This window comes from Rhynchophorus ferrugineus, unplaced genomic scaffold (genome assembly GCF_030347505.1).
Source record: "Rhynchophorus ferrugineus isolate W39M unplaced genomic scaffold, kcgeb_rfMv2 rfM6, whole genome shotgun sequence".
NCBI lineage: Eukaryota > Metazoa > Arthropoda > Insecta > Coleoptera > Curculionidae > Rhynchophorus > Rhynchophorus ferrugineus.
Window position 1 is genome coordinate 26,717,011 of NW_027472585.1, and position 18,285 is coordinate 26,735,295.

The 18,285-nt window shown below is 29.1% G+C and overlaps 6 protein-coding genes across 9 annotated transcripts in view; 2 read left to right on the forward strand and 4 right to left on the reverse strand.

Annotated features, from left to right (window-relative positions):
• The window catches only part of crc (bZIP transcription factor crc), a 40,473-nt gene extending 33,873 nt beyond the window's left edge, over positions 1-6,600 (reverse strand). The window contains exons 1-3 of the mRNA XM_076407544.1: positions 6,427-6,600; positions 5,255-5,415; positions 3,918-4,083 (exon numbers count right to left, since the gene is read on the reverse strand). Coding sequence (XP_076263659.1) covers positions 3,918-4,083; positions 5,255-5,308 — 220 coding nt within the window. The 5' untranslated portion in view covers positions 5,309-5,415; positions 6,427-6,600. The remainder of the gene's footprint in view (positions 1-3,917; positions 4,084-5,254; positions 5,416-6,426) is intronic.
• A 93-nt stretch (positions 6,601-6,693) lies between these two features.
• On the reverse strand, positions 6,694-7,809 carry LOC143198377 (pyrimidodiazepine synthase). Its single transcript, XM_076407545.1, has 4 exons — positions 7,650-7,809; positions 7,427-7,597; positions 7,072-7,376; positions 6,694-7,018 (listed from the first exon to the last, which is right to left on the reverse strand). Exons 1-4 carry the CDS (start codon positions 7,672-7,674, stop codon positions 6,791-6,793), a joined length of 729 nt encoding a protein of 242 aa, XP_076263660.1. The 5' UTR covers positions 7,675-7,809; the 3' UTR covers positions 6,694-6,790.
• A 763-nt stretch (positions 7,810-8,572) lies between these two features.
• LOC143198379 (uncharacterized) lies at positions 8,573-9,513 on the reverse strand. Of its 3 annotated transcripts, none has more exons than XM_076407553.1 (4): positions 9,403-9,513; positions 9,131-9,263; positions 8,872-9,071; positions 8,573-8,815 (listed from the first exon to the last, which is right to left on the reverse strand). In XM_076407553.1, exons 2-4 carry the CDS (start codon positions 9,244-9,246, stop codon positions 8,646-8,648), a joined length of 486 nt encoding a protein of 161 aa, XP_076263668.1. In that variant the 5' UTR covers positions 9,247-9,263; positions 9,403-9,513; the 3' UTR covers positions 8,573-8,645. The 3 variants fall into 3 exon arrangements, with proteins under 3 accessions (XP_076263668.1, XP_076263669.1, XP_076263666.1); XM_076407554.1 differs by having other exon boundaries at positions 9,356-9,412; XM_076407551.1 differs by lacking the exon at positions 9,403-9,513 and having other exon boundaries at positions 9,131-9,393.
• Positions 9,514-9,689: 176 nt separating this feature from the next.
• On the forward strand, positions 9,690-11,269 carry CycC (Cyclin C). The gene is made up of 4 exons (XM_076408558.1): positions 9,690-9,890; positions 10,030-10,136; positions 10,197-10,403; positions 10,461-11,269. Exons 1-4 carry the CDS (start codon positions 9,859-9,861, stop codon positions 10,913-10,915), a joined length of 801 nt encoding a protein of 266 aa, XP_076264673.1. The 5' UTR covers positions 9,690-9,858; the 3' UTR covers positions 10,916-11,269.
• Pa1 (PTIP binding protein Pa1) lies at positions 11,057-11,960 on the reverse strand. Its single transcript, XM_076408559.1, has 2 exons — positions 11,608-11,960; positions 11,057-11,556 (listed from the first exon to the last, which is right to left on the reverse strand). Exons 1-2 carry the CDS (start codon positions 11,823-11,825, stop codon positions 11,382-11,384), a joined length of 393 nt encoding a protein of 130 aa, XP_076264674.1. The 5' UTR covers positions 11,826-11,960; the 3' UTR covers positions 11,057-11,381.
• Positions 11,961-12,807: 847 nt separating this feature from the next.
• On the forward strand, positions 12,808-16,682 carry hrg (poly(A) polymerase hiiragi). Of its 2 annotated transcripts, XR_013006095.1 has the most exons (10): positions 12,808-12,979; positions 13,056-13,638; positions 13,691-13,946; positions 14,018-14,229; positions 14,529-14,826; positions 14,884-15,143; positions 15,258-15,419; positions 15,474-15,587; positions 15,645-15,858; positions 15,930-16,682. XR_013006095.1 is itself a non-coding variant. In XM_076406631.1 (9 exons), the coding sequence occupies exons 2-9, from the start codon at positions 13,192-13,194 to the stop codon at positions 15,681-15,683; spliced, it is 1,788 nt and encodes a 595-aa protein (XP_076262746.1). In that variant the 5' UTR covers positions 12,808-12,979; positions 13,056-13,191; the 3' UTR covers positions 15,684-16,682. The 2 variants fall into 2 exon arrangements, 1 of the variants encoding a protein (XP_076262746.1); XM_076406631.1 differs by having other exon boundaries at positions 15,645-16,682.
• Positions 16,683-18,285: the final 1,603 nt, after the last annotated feature.

Consider the following 18,285-nt stretch of genomic DNA (forward strand, 5'->3'; position numbering starts at 1 on the left):
CATGTGAAAACTTTAATAAAAAGTGAACATGATTTCTTCACTTACTCATATCTTCAAAAATTCAACACATCGACTCTGTTTCAAATACAATTTAAAATTTACTAAAATAAACCGTCGCAGCTGCTGTAATAAGATACATTCGAATTTTTATCATAGGAGTGTTGAACAAAACTTTACAGAAAAAATTCCATGCTCCTCAATATTATGCTACTAGATGAAATAACACTTTTTATATAGAAGATTTTAGTTAGAAGGTATTATACACGTCAAAGAGTTTTTCGTTTTTATGAATCGACAAATAATAATATTCCTCAACTGGCTTATTGAAAAAGTTTTCAATTGGGGAAGACACTTGACTTGAAAATTTGAGGAAGTAATGAAAGAATTGCGGCCAAAGGTTCAACATCATCAGTAACTCCGTTAATTAGGAAAAGATTCATGATGATTTTCATTCATCTAATTTTTTATTGGAGAGACAACAGTCACTTCTTCACAGAAATTTGTAGCAAGTTATCAATTAAAAAGGCAAGAGAATGTCTTAATGACAGACAAACAGGCTCATCTTCAAATTATTGCTATAAGAAAAAATATGGGCTTCTTTTTCCTGCGGAAATATGAAGGAAAAAAGGCTCCGAAGCTTTTTTCTTTGAAGTCCATCGTTCCCCTACTGAAGTTTTGTTTATTAAAATATTTTTGTATTATTATGAAAGATTATAGAAGTTATATGAAAAAAATATATAGTTTTTTTATGCCAATTGCTCTCTAAGAGAAGCTTAATTAAAATTATATGATTTATGATTATGATTAAGCCACATTTTTGCTAATTCTAATAAAGAATTATAAATAAAAATTCCAATAAAGAGTTGATTTTAGTATAAGACTAATTTCAATTAATATAATTGCAATAACACATTAAAGATTCAGAACTAATTTGTACTTTCAAAAATATAAAAATTAGTAAGCAATAGGGAAATAACTTTGAAAATACAGATAAATCTAATTAAAACAAATAAGTAAATATCGTTTGAACCTTTTAAATATGGCTACGAAACTAAAATATGTTGAAAGTTTGCTGAACCTATCTAATTCTGTTTCTAAGCGATGCCGAGTTGTCGAGATAACAAACCATGCAATATTATAATCTTACTGAAAGGACGAAAAATGTTATACTGTAGCCGATTACCCAGAGAGGAAAAAAAATCATTGAACTAGACTCAACTTTCATTTTCAGTACGTATACAATTATGCAGCTCGTAAATTAATGCATTCGGTTTTATTTATAAAATATCTCTATTATCATATATTGTAAGATGGTGAATCAATGTAATACGTTTTGACTAAATTATATAACAATAACAACCTAATTAATCAATTTTCGATTACTTAAAATACAAACGTATTACTAAATTATCCTTAATTTAATATCCATATGTCGAAATCGGCACAATTTGTTTACAATAAATTTCACTATTGATTTGTGCTTGTATTTAAAAATTACTTCTAAAAACTCAAGAAAATGCAAAAGACAAGAGGGCAATTGAGTTTTTATTTCAGACATTCTTGAGAGTCATGAAGTAATCGTTCAATTTTCTTCATAATATGTGAAATTAAATGGTGAGTCGTAAATAAATGAATCGAAACAAATTTTTTAAAATCATATGAACTGTAACTAATATAAATAAATATATTATATTGAATTGGTGAATCAATCTTTATACTATAATAAATATAATAAATGGGAGTGTCGTGGAATTACAGGGAGAACTCCGACATTTACGTAATTGTAATACAAATGGTACTGTTAGTGCATAACATTTTTTACTTATAGTATCGTTCTGAATCACAATCAAATTTTAACTAAATGTAGTTTATACAATTCATTTTACATATTTTAAATAACTTTAACATTATTTAATTTATAAATTAAGGAAAAAGTTTGTTTTTGACGAAAAAACATTAATTATTCATTTATAAATAAATTGATGTTTTGGTTATTTTTTGTGTTAACAAAGTATTATAATAACTGTAGATAAATACTAAAAATATATTTAAACAGATAAAGGAAATATTTCCGTTACTTCTATTTCAGTGCCTGTATCACAGCGACCCTCTATATATCTGTATTCGACAATATAACATTTCTTAGCTGGCAACCTTGCTTTAAAAATAATAACAAGGACAAGTCACTATAAACTATTTTATCAAATCAGTTTTTGTATCTACTTTTAATTATTAGGGAAAAACCGTCAATGCAACTGACTTGAACCGTAACAACTATTTATCATAGTGGATTTTAAAAAATATATGAAATATTTTCTAGAAAATTCTATTGGTATATCCCCGTAAAGGGAAAATCCGCAACAATCGTAATGATATGAGACGTGTATCGGTACCGAGAAAACTCATTTTTCAATGAAACGACTCGAAACTGTTTCTACATTTCGCGACTCAATTTGTGCCTGTTAAGCAAACCGATTTATTAAATTGCAAAACAAAAAGGCAAAAGGTCAATGCTATTAATATAGTTCGCAAAACAAAAACTGTATTGCGGACGTCGTGTGGATAAGCATGTAAACAAATCTTGAAATTATGTTCAATGAAGAAAACATGAAAAAATTAAAAATAAATATTTTACTATATTATCGTATTCCAGCATGATACGAAACAACTGGTCTTGAAAGCACAATCGGAGGTATAATTAATAAACGTTTGCCCCTGAACTAAACAACTCTTTTGCATTTTATGCCATCGCCTTTGAAAAGTAAGAAAAAATTATAATTTATGTGGTGTATCTCATATAAAAACCTGTTTTAATATAATTATTGCTTACTGATAGACAAACGTAAATATAGGCAACCAATTATATATGCTGTAATTATTTAATGTTCAATAAATAAAGCAAAAACCAAGAATTTAACGTTACCAAGCAATGTAATTAAACATTATTTTACTTGCTAAATTAGAGTAAACAATACATTATAATGAATTAAATGTTTAATAGTTTATTCACTGAAGTTTATAAATTCTACATTTCTATAAACAACATAAACGATATTTCAGTGTATCCCTAGCTTCCAATTTAACTGAATATTAAATTTATGAATTGACTACTTTTCCTTACACTTTTTCACTTCCGAATATGCAGTCTTAAAAAAATTTCCAACAATTGCTACTCATAATAGCCTACTACAAAACAAAACCAAACACGAACTTAAACAAAAGTGGAATTATTATGATCAACGTAAATGTTTGTAATAAAATATATTCATTCAAAAAACAGACAATAATATAAAATCTGTAGGAAAAGCTTTACTTATAATAATAATTCTATTTTAAAATAACTAAAATTTATGTTGTTCCACTCAACTAATTAACTGTGCAAATATGTTTGTAAATTGACTGATATCAAACAAAATTAGATTTAAAATACAAATACAATTTTTTCCTCAAATGTAAAATAGGTCAAAGTAAAACACATATTTGTTGAGACAGATGATAAATAATATACTAAAAACAGAAACAGTATTAAAAGTAATATTTATTTTGCAAATTTTATATTTTCATAACCTTAATATAATCCATATTACAAGAAAATCCAATTAGATTGAGCATGTTCGTGTAAAAAAGCCGAAAACCCCCACAGCTTTATTTGATATTACACCAGCTTAAGTACATATCAACTTTGTCTTTTAATTGCTCTCAATATCAATTCTAAATGAATCACATGCTGTTTATAATTATAAAAAAAAATATGTTTTTCGGTCTATACACCTCACCTATCATCAGGTCAAAACATGAAATGATTCGACGTAAGCATACAGTAACGTTGCATCAATTATTTCTTAAATCAATACTTATTCAACTACATAAATTGTACTCAAAGACGTATATGGAATCAATTTCCTTATTGCCCTTACCTGCTTTAATAAGTTCATCTAGGTCCACCAATTTTTCCAAGTTCTCCAAAATTTGAGAAGCAACTTCCGCCTTGGACTCACAGGCTTCAAAATTATCAACGTCATCTTCCAACTTGACATCATCCAACGATGTTTCATAGAATGAGTCTTCGAACAACGATGTCTCCTTCAAAAAACAATAAAGTATGTTACGAATATTATAATTAATAATAGTTTTATCTATTAGTGATAATGAATATTTTAATGAATAATTTTATATATTTTTTCATATAGGATTTTTTAATAATCAATGTTGACGCCCTATAGTTTTGGCGGCGTGGCAACTTAAGTAGTTGATCAGCACATCCAGAAGATAAAACTTAAACGTATATTTTAGTCACTTCCGCCTTTTGGATTTTTTGGTGTCTACACCTGTTGCTTAACGTGGGCTCCGAACCACAGCCATCAACATTGACCCTACCAACTAGCGAGTAACCAATTTAGGGATCAGCCCAGAAGACATCGGTCTTACCAAGCCACTACACTCTTGCCTATAAATAATGACATAAAATTACAGCCACGATTTGGCGGGTTTTAAACACTTGACTACCGCAACAGTAGGACCATCTTGTCGTCATGGCCACTTCATCAAAATGATATTAGGTATTCATTAGGATTTGAACTTTGGCTGAAAACTCATATTTAGTCACGAAGTATATTTTTGGAAGAATAGCTATGTTAACAAATACAAATTGCCTTGTATAGAACAACGGCAATCTAGTTGGAATTCACCTAATTGTAAAAAAAGCTACTGCTTAGGAGGGTTAGATGAGGTTTTTTAATCTGCCAAAGACAAATATTATAGAACGATAAAAACTGGTTTATTATAGCTTAAATTGTACGACATACGTTTTTAGTGGGACAGCGAAACGGGCTATACAACGGTCGTTATGGAATTTGAGCGCTTTAGATTTTTCTTGTCAGATTTTCTGTGAGTCGCAAATCTATGCCAATAGAGTATAAATGATTCATGCCCTCAGTCATAACTCAGGCCACTATTGACACTCCATCACACTATTGAAAATTGGACCACGATAAATGCCACCAAAAAAAGCCGCGGTGCACATTTGAATGTTATATTCCAGATATTTTCTGAATTTTATTAGCAGTTTTATCATTTCAAAATCGGCGCGGGCCTACTGAAAAATCTTATATTACTGGTATTACTCTTTGTTAGTTAAAAAATACAACAGGTGGGCATAGAAATTATCAGATATTAAAATAACATTTAAATAATCCTTCGAGATATTAATATATTGTCTTATTATATGACCTGGATTAACAATATTAAACAATACCTCAGAATTCAGAGGAGACACCGGTTCTTCCTTCCATGGCAACAAATTTAGCATGATGGTTATTATTGTTGCCTTGGTCTAACTTAAATAGGGAAAGGGTGTCTAAGATAGCTGGTTGCGCCGATATGAGTACGGCAAATGAAGGGGACGCCATAGTGGCCCTAAAACAAAAATACGAATTAGAATATTACTTTAGTAAAATGTAAAATAATTTTTAAAAAAACAAACTATAAAATCTCACCGATTAAATAGCTCTTGCTGTCAGGTAACATATTTAATGCGATTGCAGAAAGTAAATGAACTATTGAAAAATTCTAATTGAAAAGAGTCCCAAATAATTTTAAATTTTGCAACCATTTTTATATCCAATAAAATAAATACAACAACGTTAGTTCTTATCATTACTTTACACGTGCTTACTCACGCGACTCGAGAACCATTCACGTTTCTCGGATGACCACCAATTACCAATAATATTATGATTTATATATAAAATGTTTCTCAATAACATCTCTATCATTCTTTAATTCTATTATTTATATTTAAGTAATTTTTCAAAAAGTTCAAATGTCAAATCAAAAACTTTCCTATCTTTTTAAATGTAAAGACAAAATAACATGAGCTATGATTAAAATTATTTTTCTTTCCGTCTATTGGATTCGGTTTCTTAATAAATCGTGATGTCATATTGATAAGATTTAATACTTAACATTGGTATTTATTTTGATTAATTAAAAAGAATAATTTGCCTCATGTTTGCAATAATATGGATCATAACATTCAAAATGTTTTAAATCGCTCCTGCAATTTTTACTAAACAATGTTTTATTAGTTTTATAAATACAAAACATATGTTATAGAAATACTATCTTTAATATAACAAAATATTAAGCCGAATATTTCTGAATGTTTGCTAGTAATATTCGTTTCAAATACTGATTTGGGTCAACTAATGGTTTTGATACTGACAACTGCTCAACAGTGGTTCAAATGTAAACATTGACAGCAAAAATTGTAGTACTGAAAATGCAAAATAAGGTGAAAGCGATCCCTTACAATTACTAAATTCCAGGTATTGACGTAATAAGTCATGGACTTATTGAGGTAAAGCAACGCTGACGCAATGTCAAAAATTTGATAAAAAAAATTGATAATATGAAATCTGTACTTACTGCATATTTACTATAGGTACTGGCACACTTGCGTGTGCAAAACTTAAAAAAAACTAGTACTCCATTGCAGCTGCGAGGATACACTTGTAGAAAAATTTATAACGTTGTTTACCCGGCCATGAATGAAGAGAAAGTGAACGAATTGAGGTGGCGCTGCATGTTCGTTTCAAATGCGCACACGCCAAATTATTTAAGGGGTATTTAAAAATGTATTTGAATTTAATTTTATCTCAGGGCTTCAATTAATCCAACAAGAAAACAAAAATATAAAAGCCTTGTTACATTTATTATCCTAATGCACTGGTAGTAACATATGAGTTGAGTATTTAAGTAAAGTAAATTAAGTAAACTGAAATTATTATAATTATACAATACTGTCGTAATCGGGTTCAACATTCTTTAGCTTAAACTGTGCCACTTTCCAAAATACTTCTGGTTCATAATGTAGTTCAGCTACTACTGGATCATTTCTCATTGCTTTCCTCCATTTCCTCAAGTAGGATATCTGATTATCTTGAATAGGTAATTTTGTACCTAGTTTCATGCCAAGCGTTCCTGCTCTTTCTGCCCATGGCCAAAGCATATAATCAATCTGAAAGTACCATAACATAAATTCAACCAATTTAATTTAATCATTTTATATACCATGCTAGGTTTATCTCCCCCAAAAAAAGGTGAGTTCCTAGAAGCTAACTCCTCTTCAAGAGGTTGTAAAGGTTCCAATAGATCTTTCAGTAATTCAGCAGGAGCTTTCTCATCAGCTCCATACATATTCTTATAATATGCCACTGTTACTGGATTAATTTTTTTAATTAGTTGTTTATCTTTTTCCTTTGATGCTGGTTCAGCAGGATACAAAGGATTCTGGGGATAATGATCATCTAGATAATCACATATATCAAGGCTTTCAACCAAAATTTTATCTCCATCAAGTAATGCTGGTACTTTACCTACAACAATATGTTATAAAAGCACATAATATCAAATTTTGGAACGTTACCTTCAGGGTGAATTTTTAGATACCATTCTGGCTTTTTGATCAGATTTATATTAACAATGTCATGTGGAATTCCCTTTGCTTTCAGAACTAGTCTTACTCTTTGAGCATATGGGCAAAATTGCATTGAAAAGAGGCGAATAAGTCCTTCTTGGCGAGGTGGCTCAACAGATCCTGAAAAATGTGTCCGTCATTACTGCTGATTTTAACACTAATTATTTAAAACCTGTAGATAAATGTTTGGAAGACATTTCAAACTAAACACTTGGACACGATATCGGAAGCAAATATAGCAAATATCCAAACGGTAAAATATATTCCTTCGGATATGTTTTTCTCCGGTTTGTCTGATGTCAATACTCTATGACATTATACAGGTCCGTATTATGATCCAAAACGCAACTTTTCAAGGTTATAGTTTTTTAAAAATTCCACTATTAATATATCAAAATCTCAATATAACTGTTATAAACATTTTTAATATATTAATAATATATAGGCGTTTTGAGTTAATATAACAAAATTTTAATATAATCATTGATTTTTTAATACCAGCAGACTCCTAAATAATAAAAAAATAATAATTACATGCATTACTTTGTACTCGTCATTATAATATTATACGATTTAAATAGTGAGTAATTCGCAACAGATTAAACCAACGAAACGCATCTTGCTTAGCTGAAGTTTCAAGTTCATGTTTTACTATAGTTAGATGGGAAAATATTTTTTCATATTGCAGTAATGTTTCATTTAATATTCCCAAATAGGAAATTTTAGACTGTTCAACAAATTTGCGATTATGATTCCCGTTACACTGCTGTCCTCAAGGGAGTTCGAAATCTGGCGAGCAGCTGTGAATAGTTTACTAATTGTAATTTTTCGAATTATATGAACACGCGCATCTTAAATTGGTAGTCCCAATTTCATAAATATCACTTTTAGTTAACAATAACTCACTATACACATTTTAATGTCTTTAAATTACTTATTGTTAGCATGGTATTTCTTTATAAATAAAACATATATAACAGTGATATAAGTAATCTGCATTAATATTTGATAAAATAATTTATTGTTTTTATTAATTTATTGTAAAATAATATAATGATTACCAATGGGATTTAGTAAAGATTAATATAAAAAGTATTAAATAATGATATTTAATCTACAAACTTACTTACACTAAATGAAATTAAACTATAATCAATATTTATAAAAATTAAAGGTTATTAAACCTGTTCTTTAAATTAATTATAATTGCTTCTCTTTGAAATTCAACTTCTCTCCTACAAAATGATGAAAATACCCTAGGGCACTCATAAATTACTGTTTCAGTACAGAGGGCACCCTTATTGGATCTCTTGAATTTAAATTCACTGATTGAATTTACTGAAAAAAAATATACACTTATTTTCTCATAGCAATTATTATTTTAATACACCTACAACAATAAAATCCATTGAACATACATGTTTTGTGAAAGGAATCTATTAAATATTCTTCCTTTTCAGGTTCTGATCTAATTTCAAATTGGGCTGTTGAATAATTTGGGAGATAAGGCCAATGTGATAAATTTTCATTATAAACAGTTGTATACTTCCAGTGTTTATAATCTCCACTCTCATCTGTGATAATAAAATCTGTTCTAAAATATGTATATAACATTAATAATTTGCATCATTAAAGAGAAAAAATTAAACTTACATTGTTGGATTCAAGTATTTCATGTTACTGAAATCGGCTACAAATTCCCAAGCATCGTTTGGATGAACAGAGAGAAACACCGACGATTTATGTTCATAATTTTTTACTTTGATCATTAAATATATTATTATACCTAAAAATAAAATTAGCAATTTTTTTGATTTCCACTGCGGTCTAGCCATGGCGTAAAAGTTTTAAAATCTGATTAATGTTTTGGAAATATACCAATGCTTTAAAAGTAAAATGCCACATTAGCATCAAATTTTACATACATTGTTGAAGTATTTTTAACTCGGAGGAAGTTGCGTTTATCGGTTGATAATTTAAATCTAGGCTGACAGATCAAGGACAACTTATTTTTGTACTCCAGATGATCAAAATTCATGGAACTCTAGGTTAATGATTAAAATGAATTTAAATTATTTACAATATTTACTATTTTCGACAAATCGTAAAAATAATTTTGGAATTTCTTTTATTATTTCATATTATTAATAATTCCCATAGTTTTTAGGTTTTTAAATTTTAGTATTTTAAAATTTCATTAAACCAAATTGTTAACTGTCAAACTTATATAGTTGTCAAACAAAATTTTTATATTATATTCATAGAAAAATATATTATATTTTAGGTTATCTATCAAATAAAATTGTTTTTTTTTATCTCTTTGTGGATAGTTTCTTATTTGTAAAAGGCTTATAATTGAAGTATATTTATACAATTTGAATATGGCTGGCAATTTTTGGCAGAGCTCCCACCAGTAAGTTACTTGGTATTGATATATATATATATATATATATATATATATATATATATATATATATATATATATATATATATATATATATATATATATATATATATATATATATATGTAAAATTTAATATTTTTATTACAGTCAGCAATGGATTCTTGATAAACAAGATTTAGTTAGAGAACGACAATATGATTTATCTATTCTTAGTGAAGAGGAATATCAAAAAATATTCATTTTTTTTGCTAGTGGTTTGTATTTTAATACTAATTTAAATTTAAGAATGCTTTTAACTCCACTTTATTTTATAGTTATTCAAACATTGGGAGAACAGTTGAAATCAAGGCAACAAGTTATAGCAACTGCTACAGTTTATTTTAAACGATTTTATGCTCGAAATTCATTAAAATGTATTGATCCATTATTATTAGCTCCAACTTGCATCTTTTTAGCTTCTAAAGTTGAAGAGTTTGGTGTCATTTCTAATACTAGATTAATAAATACATGTCAGACAGTCAGTAAGTTAATGTATTATTATTATTATTATTTTTTAAAGTGTTTTTAAATTTTTTTAGTCAAAAACAAATTTGGTTATGCATATAGCCAAGAATTTCCATATAGAACTAACCATATCTTAGAATGTGAATTTTATTTATTAGAAAACTTAGACTGCTGCTTAATTGTTTATCAGCCATATAGACCTCTATTACAGCTAGTTCAAGATATTGGCCATGAAGAACAGTTGTTAACTTTAGCATGGAGAATAGTTAATGACTCTTTGAGAACTGATGTTTGTCTTTTGTATCCCCCATATCAAATAGCTATATCTTGTTTACAAATTGCTTGTGTAATCTTACAAAAAGATCATAAAGCATGGTTTGCAGAATTAAATGTTGACATGGAAAAAATTCAAGAAATTGCAAGGTATATTATAAACTTATTTGAGTTATGGAAAACATATGATGAGAAAAAAGAAATACAGGGTTTGTTAGGAAAAATGCCAAAGCCCAAACCTGCCCCTCAAAGATAGTTTATTGTTCATTTATGTCCTATAATTATTTATTATTTGCAAATTTTCATGATACATCTCTCTATACCAATGAAAGTTTATTCATTTAAAGTATTGTACATTTTAATTGGAAAATCATTACTGGTAAATAAAAACAAAAAGTTTATTTTAAATTATATGTACTTGCAATATTATAATAAACAATTACAAAATTTATAATTAAAATCTAAGTATTACATGTAAGCTTGTAAATAATTTATTTAATAATATGCCTGTAAAACAATATTTTTCCCCTTTATTTATTATTAGAATATAGGCTAATGCTATTGTGATCTAAAGCAGTTTTTGAGAATATAGACTTTAAATGTTTAGAAATATATTGTCTTTTTAAAACATCATATGTTTTATATCCTTGTGTGCATTAAGGCAAATCCTGTAATGGAATGGAACAGTCTTGGGTAAAAAAAGTTGCATTGTATGCATTATATTATTTTGATGTGGGAGGCAGCAGATGATGCCTTCTCATATTATTAATAACACCATCTAATGAAGTAGTTTTTTTTTTGGCACTACCCTTTAGTGTCTCCTCTCCTCTATTTCGAATTTTTAATTTAGGTGATGTCATCTCATCCATAAAATCAAAGTCATCTTGTTCTTCTTGTCTGCAATTAAAATATATATATGATATATACTTTTAAGGGCATTGTATTTACTTTTTTGTTTCATTTTCTTCTACAGGCTGTTCTGCTATTTCAGGAGATGGTGTTCTATAACCTGGGCATGACCATTTTAGCTCTGGTAGTTCACCTTTAGCAAGCAAGCTATAAATACGATCTATTTCTTCTGGTTCTGGTTCCCAAGGATCCTGACAATCTTTAAATTCATCATCAGAACAGTCGATAATCCAATTATCGTCTTCTTGACCGGTCATTTGAATTAGTTTTACGTTAATATAAATATCAATTATAAACCAATGAACAATTCTGTACGATACCAGCAGATTGGGGTTATGTAGTACGTGTAAATAATTTTAGTGGAACTCTATATTAGCCACAAAACACGGAGGAAATCTCAATATTTTGTGATATTAGCGTTGGGAACTATGGATTGAAAAAAATCGATACTCGCAATACAGTCGATAGTCAAAAAACTAACGATAGAATATAGTAATTACTATTAAAAAATGTAATCCATGACATAATTAAAAATTATCGCAAAATAACTACTAGAACATTTTTAAATAAAGTAAGTGCTTTATTTATTAGTGAACGGAAATATTTTTTAACAAAAATCGAGAGAGTAATCGAAATATTATCATTATTGCCGTAAAAACAGTTAAAAGTATTTTACTATATATCATTCACAATTTTAATTTTTTTACCTTATTACATTAACAATCTTGAAATATATCGTTCAAAATGCTGCTATATTAATATACTATAAATTGTTATTTACAAGCAAACTACAAAAAAAATCATAAAACTGCATATATTACATATAAATCTATGTATTAGGTACAAATAGTAACAAAATCAGTCGGACCGAAAACAGCGACTGAAAACAGTTAAATGAAACTGGTAAAAATAGTAAAATCAATCGAACCAAAAATAGGGACTGAAACAGTGGATAGTAAAAAATAGTCAATTATTAAAAAGTCGTTAGTCGTTTTCAGTCGATAGTTCCCAACACTACTCTTTATATTTTTATATGTCAACAAAAAGCAAGGATGACCAACGAAAATTTGAATAATAACGGTTTATTTATAATTTTAAAGAATTACACATAATAGTATCTTAATTCAATAATTTTGATTATAAATGAAAAATAAAAGTAATTATTTGAAATCGAATATGTTTCCTTCGATATATATAAACCATGAAAATTTAGAAATTTATTTAGAATTATTTAGAAATATATATTTAGGTTGGCTAAGGTTGGCTATACTGCTGTGTAATATGGCTGACTTCGACGTTTTTTTAATGTCTGAGTAAATATATATTTTCAATTTTATCTTCTGTTTTAGTATATTTTTTTAATTAAAAGTTTTTCTATTTATTTGGAAAAAGAAAAAGGACAGAATAAAACGTGAGTATGCTTTAGACAATAAGTTTATTGATATCATGGAATATTGATTTTGACATTGTTTTTCTTTTCTTTTAAGCTCTTGGATATTTCTTTGTAATCATTGAAATGGTTAAAGTGACATCACATTTATATCTATGTTATAAGTCGTGCTGCAAATAAACAATTCTTTTTAAGTATTTTCATCCGGAATAAGGATAGGTTAAAAAGCCATCATGTGGTCCCAATCTGGAAACTATTCTTTGAACAATAAGGAGAATAAATCTGATGATAAGACATTAGGAATGACTTCGGCTATCTCTGCAGCTCCTCCAAAAGAAATTGATTTAATTAGGACTAAAGAACTTGAAGATGCACTTGTACCTTTTGATGTATTTGAATCAAAGGACGAACTTGATCATCGCATGTATATTTTGGGAAAACTTTATACACTTGTTAAACAGTGGATTAAAGATTTGTCAATAAAAAATAATATGCCAGAAAGTGTTGCTGAAAGTGTAGGTGGTAAAGTTTATACATTTGGGAGTTATAGGCTTGGAGTACACAATAAAGGTGCTGATATTGATGCTCTTTGTGTAGCCCCAAAACATATTTCAAGGTTAGACTTTTTTCATTCATTTTATGATTTGCTGAAAATGCAACCAGAAGTAACAGAACTGAGGGTAAGTGATTTTATAGTGTTGTGATTGTTTAAAGGATATATGACTATTGTAGGCAGTTGAAGAGGCTTTTGTGCCAGTAATTAAGATGAATTTTGATGGTATAGAAATAGATATGCTCTTTGCTAGACTGCAACAGAAGGAAATTCCCGATTCAATGGATTTAAGAGATGATAATTTGTTAAAAAATCTCGATCAAAAATGTGTCAGGAGTTTAAATGGTTGCCGTGTAACAGATGAAATTCTTCGTTTAGTCCCTAATATAGATAATTTTAGACTGACTCTTAGAGCAATTAAGCTTTGGGCAAAAAGTAAAGATTTTTTCAATACCAAATTATCAATATTTATTTTGATAAAAGTATAATTATATTTATTTTTTTAGAACATGGTATATACAGTAACATTCTAGGATATTTAGGAGGTGTTTCATGGGCAATGTTGGTTGCTAGAACATGTCAGTTATATCCTAATGCTGCTCCAGCTACTTTAGTTTACAAGTTTTTTTTAATTTTTTCTAAGTGGCAATGGCCTCAACCTGTGTTCCTTACACAGCCCTCAAATGTTAGTTTAGGATTTTCAACATGGGATCCCAGGGTTTGTAGCTTTTTAATTTGTTTGTTTATTAACATGTTTTCTATATATTGCATTTAGTATTGACCTTGAATTATAGGTATTCTATTTTTGGGAAAGTTATTTTCTTAATTTGATTCAGCTTGTTTTTAATATTTATATTAGATAGAAAGGAACTTTTCCAAAATGTTTTCTTTATTTCCAGGGTTTTGGTAATGGTAATTTTAGATTTAATACAAAACTTTGGTAAGACATGCATTAAATTTTTTGTTGTTGTTTAAGTCGTGTTAGAATACTTTACAGTTATGTTTTTCTAAATGCAGGTGAATATTCAAGACAGATATCATCTCATGCCAATAATTACTCCAGCATATCCTCAGCAGAATTCTACTTTTAATGTTTCTCAATCAACACGAGCAGTAATTATGGAAGAATTTAAACTTGGCTTGCAAATAACTGATGAAATAATGATAGGCAAGGCCACATGGGATAAATTGTTTGAACCACCTCAATTTTTTATGAAATACCGTCATTTCGTTATTTTAATTGCTAGTTCAACTACTTCAAAGGAGCATTTGGAGTGGACTGGTTTAGTGGAAAGCAAAATAAGATTTTTGATACGTATGTAAATCATAAAATTATCTGAAAAGACGACACCATAATGCCAAAGTTTTGTAGAAACCTTGGAACGTAATGAAGCAATAACTTTGGCCCATATTAATCCAGAATGTTTTACGATGCCAGAATCGCAAAGAGATCCTAAAAACTTCTGTTCTATGTGGTTTATAGGATTAGAATTCAAAGAAATAAAAGGTTTACATGTAGATCTTACTAGAGATATTGTACAGTTTACAGAAACTGTAAATAAATCTGCAGCAAATATTCAAATGCTTAAACCCACAATGTCTTTAGAGGCACGGCATGTTCGGAGGAAGCAGGTAAGAAAATTGTAGTTTCTTTTGTAATAACATTAGAGCACATTAACATTAGAAACAGCACCTTTACAGTTTAGTCTTAACATTGTTGAGTGATCTGTTTTGTGGTAATTTTAGTTACAACAATATCTTCCACCGGGGGTAATTAAGAGAGAAAGAAAAACTAGCCTCACTAATAACAAGAATGGAGCACCACCAGAGTCTCGCAAACGATTATCAAACGAAGTCCCCGATACTGTTACAAATAAAAAAAGTAGATTGTCGAACGAACCGAATTCTGTATGATTGTAACAGGTAAAAGCGATAATATTTTAATATCGTTATATTTTTTAGTTTGACGATAATTCTAATAATTCTATAAATGGAGAAGATTCATGTAGTAGTGCAGGAGGTGATACTACTCCTTGTAGTAGCACAAGTCCTCTGAAAATGCAATCAATCTCAGAAGTATATAATTGTTGATGGAGGTTTGAATTAGCAACTATAAATATATTTTTAATTCAGGCTCCTAATAGCGGGAAACCGGAAACAGTATGTACGTGAAAATGGATGAACAGTTTATGTTGTCCATACTTTGCTGGAAATAAGGTATCCCCTGGTATAGAAATTTATAATGTGAGTGTCGACTGACGTCACATTTAATTGTTATTCATACTGGAACAACAATTACTGTAAATTATGGTTTACCGAACAAACGGGATTTGGATCATTGGCCGAAGTATATTAACAATATTCAACAAACAAAATATTTTAGTTTAGTGAGTGAGTTTGGAGAGTTTTCCTTTTTAGGGTGAAGAAATACCTCTGCACAAATTCAACTTCACGTATGTATAAAAGTAATAATGCTCTCCCGCTACGAATCATACGAAACCTGATCTAAATGTAAAATATTATCGCAATCGTGCAATTCGTCTTCTATTTTTTTATACACATTTTTTAGCGCTTTTAGTGTATATGTGTGTGATGTGGTGTGTGTTTGTGATTAAGAGGAGAAATTCTTGTACATATGTTTCTGTGGTTCATTTAAATTATATGTTGATTATATTAAATTAAACAAAAAGTAACTTATTATTAATGTATAGGATAATTTCGACGGCAGTTCATTAAGAAAATGTAAGGATTTCTTTTTGAATATTACTGCGTTGCGGTAATATTTTACTTGTAAATAGTTATTTCTATCATAAAACTTAATCAGTTAAGTGTTCATCAACGACATTCAAAGCGAATTTTAAGCAGTGTCTACTACTGGTCTGGTAGAAATAATAATATATTTATATATTTTTATTTTTGATCGAAATCGTCAGTTTTGCTTTCTTCCATTGGAGGATCTTAATACAAGAACGAATGTATTAAGTTCTCGTTCATTTTCTTGGCGTATTATTATTTTATTTTTTCAGTATAAAAGACGGGGAAAATATGTCTGTTTAAAATTCATTTTGATGGGATAACGTGAAATATCGTTTGCCTAGCTTTAAGTTATTGTTAGAAATTGATATCCTAATAGGCGTATTCAGTGTCTCAAAAATAAATATTTTCCCCTTATTTATTGTTTTATTTTCCTATAATAGGCGTGTTTTACATGTCTATTTCCTTAATTGATTGACCTGATTCATATTGACTAAAAATCTAAACAAAAAAAATTATCAAGGTAATGTAAACGAGGTTATCGAACTCAAGAAATTGGATAACTCAGGAATAATAAAGGAGTTGTTTTAGTTTCTCTATAACAAGAGTGTTACAGAAAACAGGAACTTGAGAACTAAACGACTGGCAGATTGTAACTCTTCCATCTTAAAACGTAGTGTCCTTCTCTAGCTTAAGACAAGTAAGATTAATTTTGTCTTATTATCAATTCTTATTTGATGCTAAGAGAGTATCTACTAGTACGTTGCTGCTATCGCAGAACTGAACATTCTTCGGGCAGTTTAGGTATCACTGCGGTTATTGGTTACCGGTGGCAGTCGTTCTAGTATCGGACAATATTTTTATTACTTAACAACTTAATGACTCATTAATATTTTGATTTTTGGAGTGTACATGCCACGCTAAAAGTTGCTGTAACTCCGAAATATTTCGACATATTCTTAAAATGCCTAAATTTTGAAAATATGAAAATCGATTTTTGACATTTCTGGACCAAAATACAATTTGGAAAAAAGTAAAATTATTTGATTAAAGAACAACGATGAGGCAGTCTGTATAACGTATATTACCGAACTTCTCGCAGATATATGTAGCACATGTACAATATGAGCCACAGTTGCGGTCAGCATGTAGTGCTGACTATTATTGGTAAGAAACTATTGTGGTACTAATATCAGTGTAATGGTTGAGAAATACACGTTTCGAGTATCGCCTATGGATTAATAATGCGGCTTGGTTGGTTGGAACACCCTAGGCCTATCAAGATTTCAAAACAACGAGTAATTAAGGTCAATCCTTTTGATATTTCTAAATATTTGGAATAATGTCCCTCTTAGGGAGTTAGAAACCTAAGTTCTGGCTAATGAGCATACTGGTAAAGGCGACACGACGGTCCTCCGTTGTGATAGTCGCGGATTCTGTTTGTGATTGTCATTAGGTAAGAGTGCAAAATCCGACAAGGAAAATGAACCCAGTTACGCCAGTAACCAGGCTGAGTAAGACCAGCTGTCTTCTGGCATGATATCTAATCTAATCTAATCTAATCTAATGGTTGGTCACTCGCCAATCGGTAGGTTTAATTCCGAGGTTCGGATCTCACGTTAAACAGTAGGTCCAGTTCAGATAAACCCTAGTGGGTAAAAAGGAGACTATTAAAATATAAAAACTTGCTGCTTCTCCGCGATTATTGCTTATAAAACAATCTATTGGTTTAAAAATGTTTATTAAATATAAAACCTAAAGCAATTATTGATTATTATTTATTATAAGTTTCTTTTGAGTATTTTTGTTGTATAATTTTATTATTAAATGTTAACACATCACCTTATCCAAGATTAAATAAAGATAATTTAATGTATTTGACCTTTATTTTTAAAGATAATTTTTTTTTCAATTACTTGTTCTTTAAATATTTTCCAATATAGCTTTATTATTTATAAGGCGGCATAAAGTTTTACCCTAACTAATGTTCGCTTGCCAGTTATTTAAATATTTAAGAGAT